The sequence below is a fragment of the Aptenodytes forsteri genome, unplaced genomic scaffold, assembly GCF_000699145.1.
Source record: "Aptenodytes forsteri isolate BGI_AS27 unplaced genomic scaffold, ASM69914v1 Scaffold241, whole genome shotgun sequence".
In the NCBI taxonomy this organism is placed as follows: Eukaryota; Metazoa; Chordata; class Aves; order Sphenisciformes; family Spheniscidae; genus Aptenodytes; species Aptenodytes forsteri.
Window position 1 is genome coordinate 8,116,113 of NW_008795252.1, and position 14,347 is coordinate 8,130,459.

Genomic DNA, 14,347 nt, shown 5'->3' on the forward strand with positions numbered 1-14,347 from the left:
GCAAGAAGAGGCAAGCAAAATCACTGTGATTTCCTTATTCATCTGACACAAAAAGAGCAGTGAATAAACAGAGCAGTGACCTGATTCTGCTAGACACAAATAGTAACAGGCATGATTAATCCTCACTTCAAAGGCTGTATCCTTACCTTCATTTTCTGGTATGCTGGCAGGGCAACAAAGTTGTGCTCCATTTCTTATGATGGCACAGCCTTCCCTCATGCATGAAGCTTTCAGCTTCCTACAGCAAACAAGATCAAGCTGAACTTGCTTCCAAATCAAAGACAGATAAATAACAGAGCAGCAACCAATCCTGGAATAAACCGTGGCATTGCCTGCTAATGTCTCATAGTCTTAGGCTTGCTTACATGCAGAATGAACTTGATCAAAGAATGTGCATCGCTTCATCATAGCATTAGAAATAATGTGGTCACGCCAAGGAATAGTTTATTTAGCTCTGCCTAATGGCACAGTGGTACTAATATCACTCAAAACTTTGTAGGGTTTAATAGCAGCTGTGGAGTCCTGTCCCAACCGCTGATGGAGACTTGAGACCATTGTGCTTCTACTTCCCTGTAGATGTTAAGTTTGAATCTGTCATCTGCTCATCAACACTTTTTATAGACAGATGAACTAGGCAGCACTCATTTAAAATCTCAGAGGGAAAGATTCCAGGCAGGATATTATCAGACAGGAGGAAAAAAATGGATGGAAAATGCTAACCCTGTAATCCAAAGTAAATATAATGCAGGGAGCAGTGGGAGAGTGGGAATACCAGCAGTCTCATGAATCAGGCACCTTGACAACTACATGAGATCACATGTGGCATTCACTTCAGAACTGAGGTACACATCAAGAAGATGGGTTCAAGCTCCTGCAAAGCTTGTGAGAAGTCAGATCTTTCTAATACAGCCTACACAGCAATTTCTGTAAATCAAGTCATCACCATGCAACAGAGCTGAGATCCTTCAGGTATCTACCACGGAGTCACTCCGAAACTCAAAGTGCTGTAGCAGGAGCAAGGCTTAGTAGCTCGTTTGCAGCACCACAACTACGCAGCTATAGTGCTTTCAGAGTCCACACTACCAACACCCACATGGTGTTTCACTGCAAGTTGTGAGTGTATAGCAGGCTTGGGGATGCCTTCACCATGCACAGTGTGCCATTGCATGATGTAGACACTTTATGTCAGTCTGCCCACTTGTGCCCATAAAACATGTGCATTACCTGTATTAATTCTACCAAAATTCTTCATGGACTTTGTGAAGTCACTGATACTTCTCTTTTTTGGGGAGGCAAGCCCATGTTTGAGAAGACCTGAAGGAGAGTGGAGAGAGTAGAATTGATTTGTTTTAGTGGTAGGAATTAAGGATGTCAGTATTATGCCATTCTTATGATTTTTTTTTTTTTATGTGCTCATTAGATTTTTTGATACCTGCTCTTTTTGGGGTGGCCACAAAGAGATACCCTAGCCCAACTGGATTTGCAGAAAATACTGGCCTGTTTCACTTGTGTTCAGCAAGTTTCTTTAGAGTGTTTTAGGTTGGGCACCAAAACCCCTGACCTTTTCTGGGAAAAACAACCCCGTATGACTAGGTGTCATTATAGAAATAATCCTTAGTAAAGCAAATGTGCTCTGTAGCTGAAGAAATTTTCTTGTTGCTGCGTTTTAATGTTGTCTAGAATCTTTCTCTCCCTCTCCCTCATTGCAGGATTACCTCGGCGCTTGCATAGTTCTGACTGCAGCTGTCACTTCCATCACCGAAGGGCCTAACTCGGGGTTTGTGGGGCTAGGTCTCCTGTATGCTCTGACGGTATGTACCAAGGCAAAGCATAAGAACTTTCAGACCAATGTATTAATTTTATGATATTTTTAAAAATACATATACATGGTTATCTTCCAGCTTTCTTAATCTTGAAAAAAACAATCTTGCAAATAATGGATTTGAGCCAAAGTTGAGAGAGTTCAGGGCAACTTGGACTTGCTTCAGGTTTTATGAGCCAATTAAAAAAACACAACCATTCCCAGGCCCTGCGTGCTCCCAAGCAGAGCAGGAAAATTAAAAATGCGTAAGAGGACCTGCTGTGCATTCTGTTTTGCACAACACAGTGTTGGTTCTGCCTGTATACGGCAAAACCTGCCAGAAAATACTATCCCACAGACTGTCATAACCTGGATAATGTTTAACCAAAGACCAAATAAAATAATTGCTGAAGAACCAGGAATGCCAGTTCTACCTTTGGAAAGAAACTACTCACATGCCCAGTATTGTCCAGGAAATTCTGAATGGATTTGGGGATTGGCACCTTTGGAGCTGGTAGGCATGGTTCATCATGACAGGTAGCAGTAGGAAAGCGGAGGAGATGGGGTTAGGAGCGATGAGATCTTGGTGGGACACTAGCCGATTCATTTTAACTCTATCGTTAGCACTGAGCTATTTGAGCTGAGTCATGGGGAAGGAACAGTGTTTTAGTGTAGCAGGCTGTAAGAGAGGCGGAGTGCATCATGAGCATAGAGTATGATCACCAGAGAGAGCAGAAATACCACTGAATTAACAATGAGAGTGGGGACAAAAGTAGGATGAGGATAATGGCAGGAAGAATTTTTTAAATCATGGCTGGCATGGCAAAAAACTGGCTGCTTTATGGCACTGGTATGAGGGAGGGATATGGGTATGGATCTAACGCTGAGATTTGGCTTTGCACGTAAATGCTGGCGAGCCCATGGTTATGACAGAAAGTTCTTGGCAGCTGCCTTAGGGTGGCCTTAGATCCCCTTTGTGCCGCTGTTGCAGCAGTGTAAGACTCTGCCAGCAACTGAGAATCAGTCCCAGTGCTTCAACTTCACTCTGAAAACATTCCTGGTAATCCTGCTTCAATAGCAGAGATCTGGAAGCACCAAGATGTCGGTATCATCTTTGGCTTCTTTGTATTTAGTCTGTATTTGCAAACAGATCATTAGCGTACATTAGCTATATGCTGAAGTCTGGCATAGCAGAGGAAAAAATGCTGTAGTCACCAAGTGATTACCTGTCTCTCTCCTGCCCCACAATAACACTGATGAAACTTTGAATGCAGTTGGATCATTACCTGTGTCCCCTGACACAGGTTTTTGTATCATTTCTCTTTGGAGCTGAGGGGGCTGATGTTTGGACCTGGATGAGAGCAAACTGTTTTTACCAACATTGTGTTTACAGTAGACGTCCGTAAGCTTATTCTCTCCCCTCGTATAAACATTGCCAACTCCCTTGCACAACTGCGATGAAGGTTGAAATAATGGGTGGAGCCTTTTGGATGCCAGGCTCTGTTATCAAATCTGCCAGATTTATGATTGCAGCCTGCTACTCCACAAGCAGCAGTTCTGCAGAGTGTTTAGCTTATCTGCAAACATACCCATTTCCGTAACTTCCCGACTCAAAAACTGGACACAGAATGAGCGGGTTTCTGAACAACAAAGAAAATACTTCACACTACCCCCTAGAATAACTGTCTTAAGGATAAAGCAAGCAACTAAATCCTCTAAATTGACAACAAATGTTATTGCTGAATCTCAGTGAAAATTATTTACTGTATGCCTATTGCATCAGTATTAGGTAAGTGGAAAAGAAGTGGGGCTGGGTGATGTATTCATAATAAAGTTCTTATTTGGCAAATTCAGCAAATCTCCCACAAATAAATGACAAAACCTTTCTCTGAATGTGTTTGTGTATAGGATGTTTTCACTGTCTAAGTTAAGTTTCTAAACCTTTATTCAGGCATGTAAAGTATCTCAATTTTTAAAGGTGCTTGGCAATCAACTGTTCCTAATAAGATCAGTTTTTCTTTTTTATATGAGCACCTAAACACAGACTTAGGAACTTACGTCTAGGAAATTGCTTTACAATTTTCAGCCTTAAATAGTCAGTCCTGACTAGAGATGAGTTTCTCTAAGCTACTGGGTATTGTTAGACAACTAATTATCAACTATTATCTACTACAATTAATACCTTTACAATTGATTAAATCCTTTTGATTACAAATGGGAATAAAAACCAAGGAGGAGATACCATTGAGCTGATAATACATTATTCCTCATATATTTCTATGCTAAGAACCTCACATTTTCCACAGAGGAAGAGAAATGAATTATCTAAATATGCACAGAAGGAAACAGAAATGAAATGCCCATCGAATCTTTTCAATATGTTTGCAAATAGTAAATTTTCTTAATCTTTAGTTGCAGTCTTTGAAAGATTAGAAAATGCAGTATTTCCAAACAGTGCTTCCAATTTTGATTTTTTCCTGTGTTTGTGTGGTTAAAGAAGATGCCTTTCAGTACTGATTAGTAGATGCTGAGAACAAGAGATTCCCTTAATCAGTCACATCTTCAGACTGTAGGTACATAGTTCCATAGTTCTCCTTCAAAAAACAAGGATGAGAATACTGAGCCCTACGTTACTATGTCAGGGTTGTTTGTGTTGGGGTATGACTGGCTTATTACGTATTTGATGCTGTTGCACTTAGTCTTGAACTGTTCTAACATCAATAAGAGATCCACTGTGCTGTCAGGCCAAAGACCATTACAAATTTATCCAACCTTTATTCGCAAACAGGTAGATGAACAGCCAGAAGGCTGACCCCTGTCCTTGTTTTCATTTTGTGATGCAGATAACCAACTATTTGAACTGGGTGGTGAGGAATCTGGCTGATCTGGAGGTGCAGATGGGTGCAGTAAAAAAAGTGCACAGCTTCCTGAACATGGAGTCGGAGAACTATGATGGCTACTTGGGTATTGCACTCTAATCTTTTTGGTTTTTAATGTGGTAATGTGAAAGCATGGTAGACTTGTTCATGTAAAATGTATACGCCTTTTTGGCCGAAATCTGTTTTTATTGACATGCAGGAACTCCCGCTGGTCTGAGTGACAAGGATAGCCAAAAGCAGCTATGAAATACGTAGCCCATGGTAGTCAACATTAAAAAAACCCTACCAAATGCCAGGGAGACAGAGCATGGCCCTGTGGTACAATCAGAAAGTACCAGGGCACAGTTATAGATGGGATGAACAAAACATCCATGTACCTATTCAAAAAACAAAAATATGGATAAAAATTAGAAATGCACCATCAGTCACATGCTTCAGAATCTCTGCTCTTTGCAGCAAATGGGGACTACAGGAGAAGGGCATGTTAGCAATTGAACCTCAGCAACTGTTCCCCGAACTGCACGTTGCTGTTCATACTCCACATGTTTAAAATTGACTTTGATTGGTATTTTAGAAGTGCTTGAAGTGCAAGGCCAAAAAAGCTCACAGGTCAGCAAGCTTCTCTGAGAAGTCAAGCCCCTTAGTCTGGAGACAAAACCTGCCTGCCTATTTGCAAATCAGGATGAAATATGAGCTGTAGTAATGTCAACAGCTCATGTGGTAGGGCAGTAACAACATCCTTCATTGCACTGCCCTTCCTGTGCCGGTTACTGACCGAAGAACATGTTAACACTGTGCTGACACTACATTCTTCTCTGCTCATTTGGCTTCTCCCCGTTTCATTGCCAAGGGCCACTTTAGCATTTGCCCTCTTGTCTTATGTGTCGAGATCTGGAAGCTAAGTGCTAACGTGCCCACCAGACAGTTCCCAGCTCGCCCTTGGCAGGAAAGTGGGACTCCATTTCTCGAGTGGCTTCAGGAAGGTCCCCAGGCAGGAGAGAGGGGGAAAGGGGAATGTCATAAAGGGTGACCCTCTGATAGCATTCGTTTTGGTTTGGTTTTCTGTACCTATTTCAGATCCCTCTCAAGTCCCCAAAGACTGGCCCCAGGAGGGTGAAATCAAGATTGAAAATTTGTGCGTTCGATATGAAAACAACCTGAAGCCTGTTCTTAAGCATGTTAAGGCGTATATCAAACCAGGACAAAAGGTACCATGTCAAGCAATTGCCTATCGTCCTCATTCTGGAGCAGATCCTTCCTTACTGTGTTTCCTTTTCTAACGTGGCAGAAGAGCAAGAATAACAACAATTTGCAGTGACAGCTATATACATTGATGGTCCTCTCTGAGGTCCCTGGGTATGGGTCAAGAAACTTACACTGATGACATCTTATTCTTGGCTGGGATCAGTTTTCCTTCTGAGAGTCCCACTTCTTTCCAAGTCCGTCTCCCTCGCATAGAGTGAGCCTAGGTGGCCAGATGAGATTAGATGAACACCAGACTGGAACTGAGTAAAAATGCAAGAATATCTCACATTTCAGCATATAGTGTCATTGGAGTCCAGGTCAAAATGCTGAAGTTTAAAAAATGTTCCTGGGACAAGCCCTCACAATGCTGAGAGGCAGAAAAGAGGAGTGTGCTTGCCATGCCCTTTTTGTTTTTTCCCTGGTGTCTGCCACGGGCCACTGGGAAGGACCTTTCTTCTCACCAGTAGGGCAGTCCAGTCCAGCTTTCCCAGAAGGACTGCAAGCCTGACTTACAGCTTAAAGCTTACTCTATAAGTAAGTAACATCTTGCTTTCTTTTGCAGGTTGGGATCTGTGGTCGTACTGGCAGCGGCAAGTCATCCCTGTCTTTGGCGTTCTTCAGAATGGTGGACATATTTGATGGTTAGTTTTCACTGGAGCATGTTGTCACTCCTGACTTGCTCCCCCCTTATTTCTTCAGAAGAAGCAAGGAGACTTTTTGATAATTTATATCCTGGCTCTCTGGCCTAGAAGATACTTGATTAGAATGGGGCTTGTTATGCCTGATCCTTCAAAGTACAAAGTGTCCTACTGTGAGTAGCGCTTGGTTCTTCCAGGAAATGTTACGCACAGATTATACTTCTAATTTTTTTTAATTTTTTTTGCATATGCTCTGACAAAACAATATGCCATTTTTGAGATAGGAGGAAAAAATATGCAACTCTCTGGAGCCTCTAAATTTCTCCCTAAAGAATAACTGTATTAACTTGTGATAGCTGTCAAAATATTAGCAGAACAGAAACTAGAACTTAACAAGTCCATTCCCCTGATATTTATTTTTTATTTTATTGTGGTTTCCCACAACTACAGCAGAAACTGACTAAAGGTTTTGGAAACATTTTGCTATGCTTTCACTCCTGCAGCATTTCACTCTCCCAGATAATTGGAATGAACTAGTATGCAGCAATATGCACCCTGGCATTTATAATACATATACATGTGTACTGTTGCAGGAATATGGAAACCTACTGGAAAATCATCTTTTTGTTTTAAAGATTTACGTGTTTCTAATTTAGCCATTGCACGTGGAACGTTTGCTAGGGAAGCCCCAGTAGAATGTGGGAGGATAAGTAAATCTGATGCAGCTAATACTTGCTTTTGTTGTGGTTCTGTGCCTATATGTATCTATGGTAATAGGTTTCTGATTCATGACCAGGGTTCCTGGATATATAAATAGTGCAATCAAATAATAGTTATATTTATGGCCAACTTTAAGTTTCCTTCTACTTTAATCTTCTTTCTGTATCTTTTCTTTGTCTGTTCCTTCTGTATCCCTGATTTTTCCCAATGGGAATGCCTAAGTCTTTTCTAATCAAGCTCTGTTTATCCTCCGTGCGTGTCCCTCTCTCTCCCTCAGCTAGACCCGTACTGGGCCTCTATGCTGGTCCACTTCTGGGTGGAGTCTTGGCTCTAATAAAAGTTACATAACAAGATTTCGAGTAACTTTACTGGAGCCAGATTTCATTCATGTTGTCCATCTTGGTTCCTAATGGCTCTGTTATTTCTTTGAATTTGTATGTGTTCCATGTTATCACCTGCTCTCACTTCTTTCTTTGTTCTTTAGTGTTTCCCTTTTCTTGCCCTCTGTTCAAACCACCTCTCATTTCTCTTCTGTCTTGCTTGGCCACCCCTCATTACTTTCCTGGTTTCCCAACTCCTCTCTAATTTACTTTTTCCCTTAGGTCTCCTCATCTGCTCTTCTCTTTTCCTTGAACACCCTGGCTTCTATCAAAAATGCATTCCCCTATTCCCAAAGCATGCCATATTAATTTTTCTTTTGTTAGTCCACCTCATCTTCTGCTAACCTCCTCTCATGTCCTCATTTGTGACGAAAAGGAGTTGCTTAAGTTTATGCAACCACCGATGTCTCATGCTGAAGTCTTATGACCTGATTCAGACTTTCTGAAAGTCTGAAAACAATTGGACTTTGCACCCTACAAATGAAATCTTGGTTCTTCTGAACTTCTAATAAACGCATAAGACTAATGGTAGTCCAGCTAGGTGGAGATGAAGTCTTTCATTGGAATAGGGCCACACAGAGTAACCCACAAAATGCAGTATCATGACAACTGGGAATGACAGAAGAGACATACGTGCACAGCTTTGAATATCCATGTATTTGCCAGTTCACGGTTAGGTTCTCACTGTTGGGAGAGAGAATTGATGAACTTAACGTTAGGTACTTCCCAGGGCTGACTGCAGCTGCCCCGTGAAGTAATCCACAGGGAAACTGCAGAAGTGAGCCTGATGAAAATACCCCTTACCGTATCCTCATTCAGTTTGCCCTGGCCCATCCCTTCCCCATAACACGGGGGAAGTTTCTGTGTCCAGGGAAAATCAGTGGGGTCAGTAGTTCCTGACTTTTGTTTGAGGATTCAAAGGAAGAGATTCCTTCTGCCCTTCTCACCCTCTTCTACTTACAGAGCAGCCAACCAGTTTCTCTTGTATGTTTCCCCCATCTCCCTCGCCTGAATATCAGCAGTTGCCACACCCAGCACATCATAAATCAGATTTTCAGATGAGATCCATATGCTCATTGACCTGAAGCAGTGACTAGAAATGGAAAAATCCTCTTACTTTACCAAGTATCCCAGCTGTTGCAGTAACTTCTTGTTGGGGAATGAACTACTGGGTTAAGGAGTGATTAATGTGACTGCTTCCAGTAATCTTATGCTAACAGAACAGTATGTGGCTAATTCACAACCAAATACTCAGATGAAACTGAGCTGTAGGAACCAGCATGAATGGTATTAAAATGCCTTGGAGTAGGACATCCTTTTTGTTTTTCTGATCTGCCTCTTGTTAAAAAGTTAATGCTACCCCATTCCTTCTAGAGTTCGAAGGATAGTTTTGGCTCCTGATGTATGGATTGCAGATACATACATGTATTATGCAAAAGAAATTGTGCACAATCTCAAAATAAATATCTTCTGCAACTGTTAAAGTCAAGGGGAACAGAGAAAGGCACAGGACGTGGCTAATTACCTAAGTTGCTCTTGTTCTTGCTCTGTTTGGCTGTAAAGCTCAGGTTGCCCCATAATAAACTATCCTTCTGGTACCATCATTAATCACATAGCATGGAAGCCACGTATTCCTTTAAGGGAAGCTGGGGGGAAAAACAACAAAGAGAGCAAGGCAACAGTGTCACTAATAAGCTGGGTTCCCTCTGGCTTGCGTTACTACATACATTCACCTTCCCCATGTTTATATAACGGTGCTGAGAGATTGCAGAGGCACCTTGCCTCATCATCTGGAGTCCAGCCCGAAATAGCTGTTTTCTCTTTCTGTCTGCTACCTGCAGATCACATGCTTTGTGCAATTCCCTCACATGTCTTCTGCATGTTGTTTTAAACAGGGAGGATAGTGATTGATGGAATAGACATCAGCAAATTGCCTCTTCATACTCTCCGTTCCCGACTTTCCATTATTCTCCAGGATCCAATATTGTTCAGTGGCTCCATCCGGTAGGTGTATGCCATCAGGGCGTGACAAGCAGCATTGCATGGCATGTTTGTGATGGGCGCTGTGGAACAGGAAAGGATGTAAAAGGGAAGGAACCTTCCTCGCTCAGTCCAATCTGTCTACACAGTCTGTCCAAGGGAAGTCAAGCAACATACACAATGCCAAAATGTTCCTTTGCAGAAGACCTGGATGAACTGTAATTGCAGTAACAAGACTCCTGTTATGGTTTTCTTTGCAGCTTTAATTTGGATCCAGAATGCAAGTGCACTGATGATAGACTCTGGGAAGCTTTGGAGATTGCTCAGTTGAAGAACATGGTCAAGTCATTGCCAGGAGGCCTTGGTATGTCTGAACCAAGTCTCTGGGAACACAGGCCAATAATGAAATTATGCATGCATGAGCATGCACACATATAAACAGATACATGGGATCTTACACTCTGAACCATCATGTAGGAGTTGACAGGCACCTAATGGATATTCTGTCTCTATGCTAGAGAGAATATTCTTACTAAAAGGCTGAAGAGTAGTCTGGTTTTCCCCTCATTGCAGAAAAATCCTGCAGCACCTCAGCATCACAGTGGGGTGATTAGTCAGCAAAGACTTAAAAAAGAGGAGTTTTACCTCTGCTTCTTCAGCAAAATCTGGCTCTGCCAGCAGAGCTGTAGCTCTTGTCTAGAACACTGACTGAGCATTTTCCTTACCATTTCAGATCTGGTTCACAAAGGAAACTCACGTATTTCCTTCCATATTAAGTGTATTTCATATTACTAAGATGCTATCCTGCAGCCTACCAGATTTGCTAACTATTTGTGCCAACTATTTGCTTAATGATATATTGCTCCTTTCCCAAGAAGCTGTGCTCACTTTTCGTGGTATCACTCCATTACAGTGTTCAGTCAAGATTATGCTTATTGGCTTTTACAGGGGTTTTGCTTGACCCTGGAATAGTGCACAACCAGAGCTTTCACGGTGCCCACTCAAAATCACTGGGTCCTGACTGTATGAACATACAGCATTTCAGTGGTGCGACATTCAAAGTAACTGATTTTATTACAGATGCAATGGTAACAGAAGGAGGAGAGAACTTCAGTGTAGGGCAAAGGCAGCTCTTCTGTCTGGCCCGAGCCTTTGTCCGCAAGAGTAGCATTCTCATCATGGATGAAGCCACAGCATCTATTGACATGGCCACAGTGAGTATAGCAATTAGCACCATCAATGCATGGGTCTACTAGGAGAGGAGGCATCATCTTCCCTAAATGTCAGCCATGAGATCACTTTAGCAGAAAAAACTGACAGCTTTTTTTGCCTTTCTCTTGTGTTTGGTTTCAGCTGTTGCTGTTGATGTGTTTTGGGGATTGATGCCTATGGTGAGGGGAAAAAAGACAAAATGAAATGTTTTGGAAAATCCCCTGTGTGGCATTTCATTACTGAGAATCTGGTGCACAGATCAGAGAGAGTATGGAATATGATCCTCTCTCTTACGTGCTTGAAGACACATGAATTAAAATGTAAAAGGATGAAGTAACTGAAGTAAGCCTTTTCCTTTGACAGGAAAACATTTTGCAGAAGGTTGTGATGACTGCCTTTGCAGACCGCACAGTTGTAACAATAGCGGTAAGTATTGATGTCAGCAAATGCTCTCTTTCCTCATTCCTCAGGCAGTCAGTCTTGCCTTTCACCAGTTAAACATCACTATACAAAACTAAAAAATCAAACTAAAACACAAGGTCAGAATATTCCCAGATACTAGAACAAGTCAAGACACATACGATCAACCTGAAATTTTGCAGTAAATGCTGTCTTGCAAGTGGGCCAAACTAAAACAGATCTGAAGAAGGACTACAGGGAACTTCAGCATCTACACTGTCTCCAAGAAAATTTGAAGTCATTTTCACTAAAAACTTGAAACCGAACCCATGGGTTAAACCATTATTGAAAGTTGCACCAAAATCTAGATTTGAATTTTGCCTCTGAAGTCTATGCATGTGTAGTGTCTACAATCATGGCACGAATTTATAAAAGGAGCTGAGATTTCAAAAGCTTGTTGGTGTGGTCCCTCAAGTTGGGTTATCTTTTCTTTCAGAATAAAAAGTTGGTTTTATGATAAAGGTTTTAAAACTTGGAATCAATGGGAATTCTCAAAAATTAATATCTGTTCAACTAAGGGTTTATGATATTTTTTCCTGTTATCCTGACATTTCTAGTGCCCAAAAGTTCCATATATCTGTGCAGGTATTCATGTGTATGTGCATACATGTATATGCATATGCACGTACACACATACACAGTGTTCCACCTTGTGACGGCAGGCTTACTCAACAAACAGATGTGTTATCCATGAGATAAATACATGTTTCAACAGCTGTTTCATTTGCTTTGTCTGGAATCCAGTCCTGCGGTTAGAGGTTAGGGTTATGCTTCCTGGACTCTGGTTTCAAGTCTGTCAGTGACTAGTTTGTGTCAAGCAAACCACTTAACCTAGCCCATTTACAATAGGCTCTAAGGTTATTGGATGTGTAAATGCTGAAGATGCTAGCAGTAAGCATATTCTCCTTCAGTTACATGCCATTCAAATTTTCAGTATTGTCCTTCTGACTGAAATCTCACTTTTCTTTTGCTTTTCCTTTCCAAAGTCAGTGTCTCAAGCAAAAGGAACACATTAATATTTAGCTTTCCTCGCAGAGTTGGCTTCACTTCCTTCCTCTCTTCATTCACGGCTGATCCTTCCTTCACCCACCTGTTTTTCTTTTCTTTTTTCCAGCATCGCGTATCTCACATCTTGGACGCCAGTATTGTCCTAGTCCTTTCTGAGGGCTTTCTAGTTGAATGTGACACTGCCTCAAACTTACTCCTTAAAGAGGACGGCCTGTTCACCACTTTGGTGAAGACTCACAAGTAGACTCTCTCAGTCCACACTGTTCACGAGACTTCTGGCTCTTTGGTAGTTATTTTTACCTCTTTAGTTTCCTTTCACTCTGCTTCCTTTCTACTGCACAACTTCTGAGACGACAGTGCAAGAAGGCGTTTATTGTGTGGTTCCTGGGTTTGTTTAATTTCATGACTATTTATGCTAATCATATTTAACTAAAGCTTAGACTGGCAGCTAACATTGAATCTATAATGTTAGAGGAATCCAATCCATAAAGTAATCCCTGACCTTCAGCCTTTATAGTGAAATATCACACTTTTAGAGTTCACCCTGTCTACACCTGACTGGCTGTATTCATATGGCACTGAAATCAAACTCAGCCTGGTTTCATTCCTGTTGCCTATGGGGCTAAACTATTGCCTGCAACACCCACAAATTTAATCTTAGAGGGAGCTAATTGATTTACAGGAGACAGCCCAGGAGTGCCCTAAGATAGATGCAGAGCAGACAGTCAGGGTACAGAGACCAAGGAGCGGAGCAGGACGCTAAGCCACCCGACAGTGCTGGCATACCCAGGTTGTTTCTCGCCCGTATTTCCTAAAGGGAAAGATGTATTTCAGTGGTGCCGTAGGATTTATTCCAACAGCTGTGCTGTCCGTAATGGCAATTAGCGGACCAAAAGTGAAGTGCATGCTTAAGTATTTTCAGGCTCGGTGCCAGAGGCTGTAAAGTAATTGGAGATCTCTTCAGATTAAAGATATAGTCCAAGGACCTACTCCGAATACCACTGTAAACAAGGCTAGCCCTTCACCAACTTGGTATGCCTTGCAGTAGGCCCATTAATGAACTGCAGTGAGAATTATCATAATGAAAACTTCTGTATGCTTTTTTTTACGGCAGCATCGGGTTCACACCATCCTAACGGCAGACCTGGTCATCGTCATGAAGCGAGGGAACATTTTAGAATATGATACGCCTGAGAACCTGCTTTCTCAAGAAGATGGCATCTTTGCTTCATTTGTCCGGGCTGACATGTGAAGAATCGCATGATGCATTTTAATAGCTTATTTTTAAACAAATGAAATGCAAATATTTTCTATTCAATGTAACACCACTTTTATTTTTTTTTAGAGCGTCTTTCTTCACACTTCCATCTTCCAAAATAATAAAACCTATTGCAATACATGTATGCCTCAAAGCAATAAAAATGTTACTTCATTCAAAAGCTATTAAACTTCACACACACACACACACACACACAGAGGTAGAAGGTTTTATTTCCTGGGAATTTGGCATTTTCCTTAAGTCTTTTTAGTGACTTTATTTTCTTTTATAGAGAGCAAAAGAATGCACTGCTCTTATAAACTGCATATGCTATGCTGGAACCGGCAGCCAAATAGTGCAGTTTGTCAAGGAAATGGGAGATACCCAGAAGCATTGTGTCTCCAGAGGGGAAAAATAAAAAAAAAAAAAATCCAAACCCATAACACTTGGGGCAATCTGCTGCATTCCAAAGGCATAAACTTTGCTCTTCAAGTTGTAGTGGAGGAGCAGTGAATGAAGGAAAGGAATTTCATCAGAAGTAAGGAAATTCTTCCTGCCCTTCACTTTAGTTTGCACACGATAGTTGGCACACTGCTATTTTTCAGTGCAATGATGGCTTATCCCTACAGCCAGTTCCTAAACCATATTTGTTCTGCAGACTTTCTTCAATCAAAGATGCAAATCATCCTATAATTATGCATGCTTTGATAGGCTTATAGAAGAATTTTGTACAGTATCTTAAGACTTTGTATTAAAAATAATCTGAA

At 41.4% G+C, this 14,347-nt stretch overlaps 1 protein-coding gene across 5 annotated transcripts in view; it reads left to right on the plus strand.

Annotated features, from left to right (window-relative positions):
* ABCC9 (ATP binding cassette subfamily C member 9) overlaps positions 1-14,347 on the plus strand; it is a 76,758-nt gene extending 62,411 nt beyond the window's left edge. For 4 of the 5 annotated variants that reach the window (XM_009279013.1, XM_019472005.1, XM_009279017.1 and 1 more), the window contains 10 exons: positions 1,710-1,811; positions 4,645-4,765; positions 5,758-5,888; positions 6,488-6,566; positions 9,559-9,667; positions 9,904-10,007; positions 10,724-10,857; positions 11,219-11,281; positions 12,429-12,608; positions 13,437-13,522. In XM_009279013.1, coding sequence (XP_009277288.1) covers positions 1,710-1,811; positions 4,645-4,765; positions 5,758-5,888; positions 6,488-6,566; positions 9,559-9,667; positions 9,904-10,007; positions 10,724-10,857; positions 11,219-11,281; positions 12,429-12,566 — 981 coding nt within the window. In that variant the 3' untranslated portion in view covers positions 12,567-12,608; positions 13,437-13,522. Of the gene's footprint in view, positions 1-1,709; positions 1,812-4,644; positions 4,766-5,757; positions 5,889-6,487; positions 6,567-9,558; positions 9,668-9,903; positions 10,008-10,723; positions 10,858-11,218; positions 11,282-12,428; positions 12,609-13,436 lie in introns of all 5 variants that reach the window. The other variant, XM_009279016.2, reaches the window with a different exon arrangement.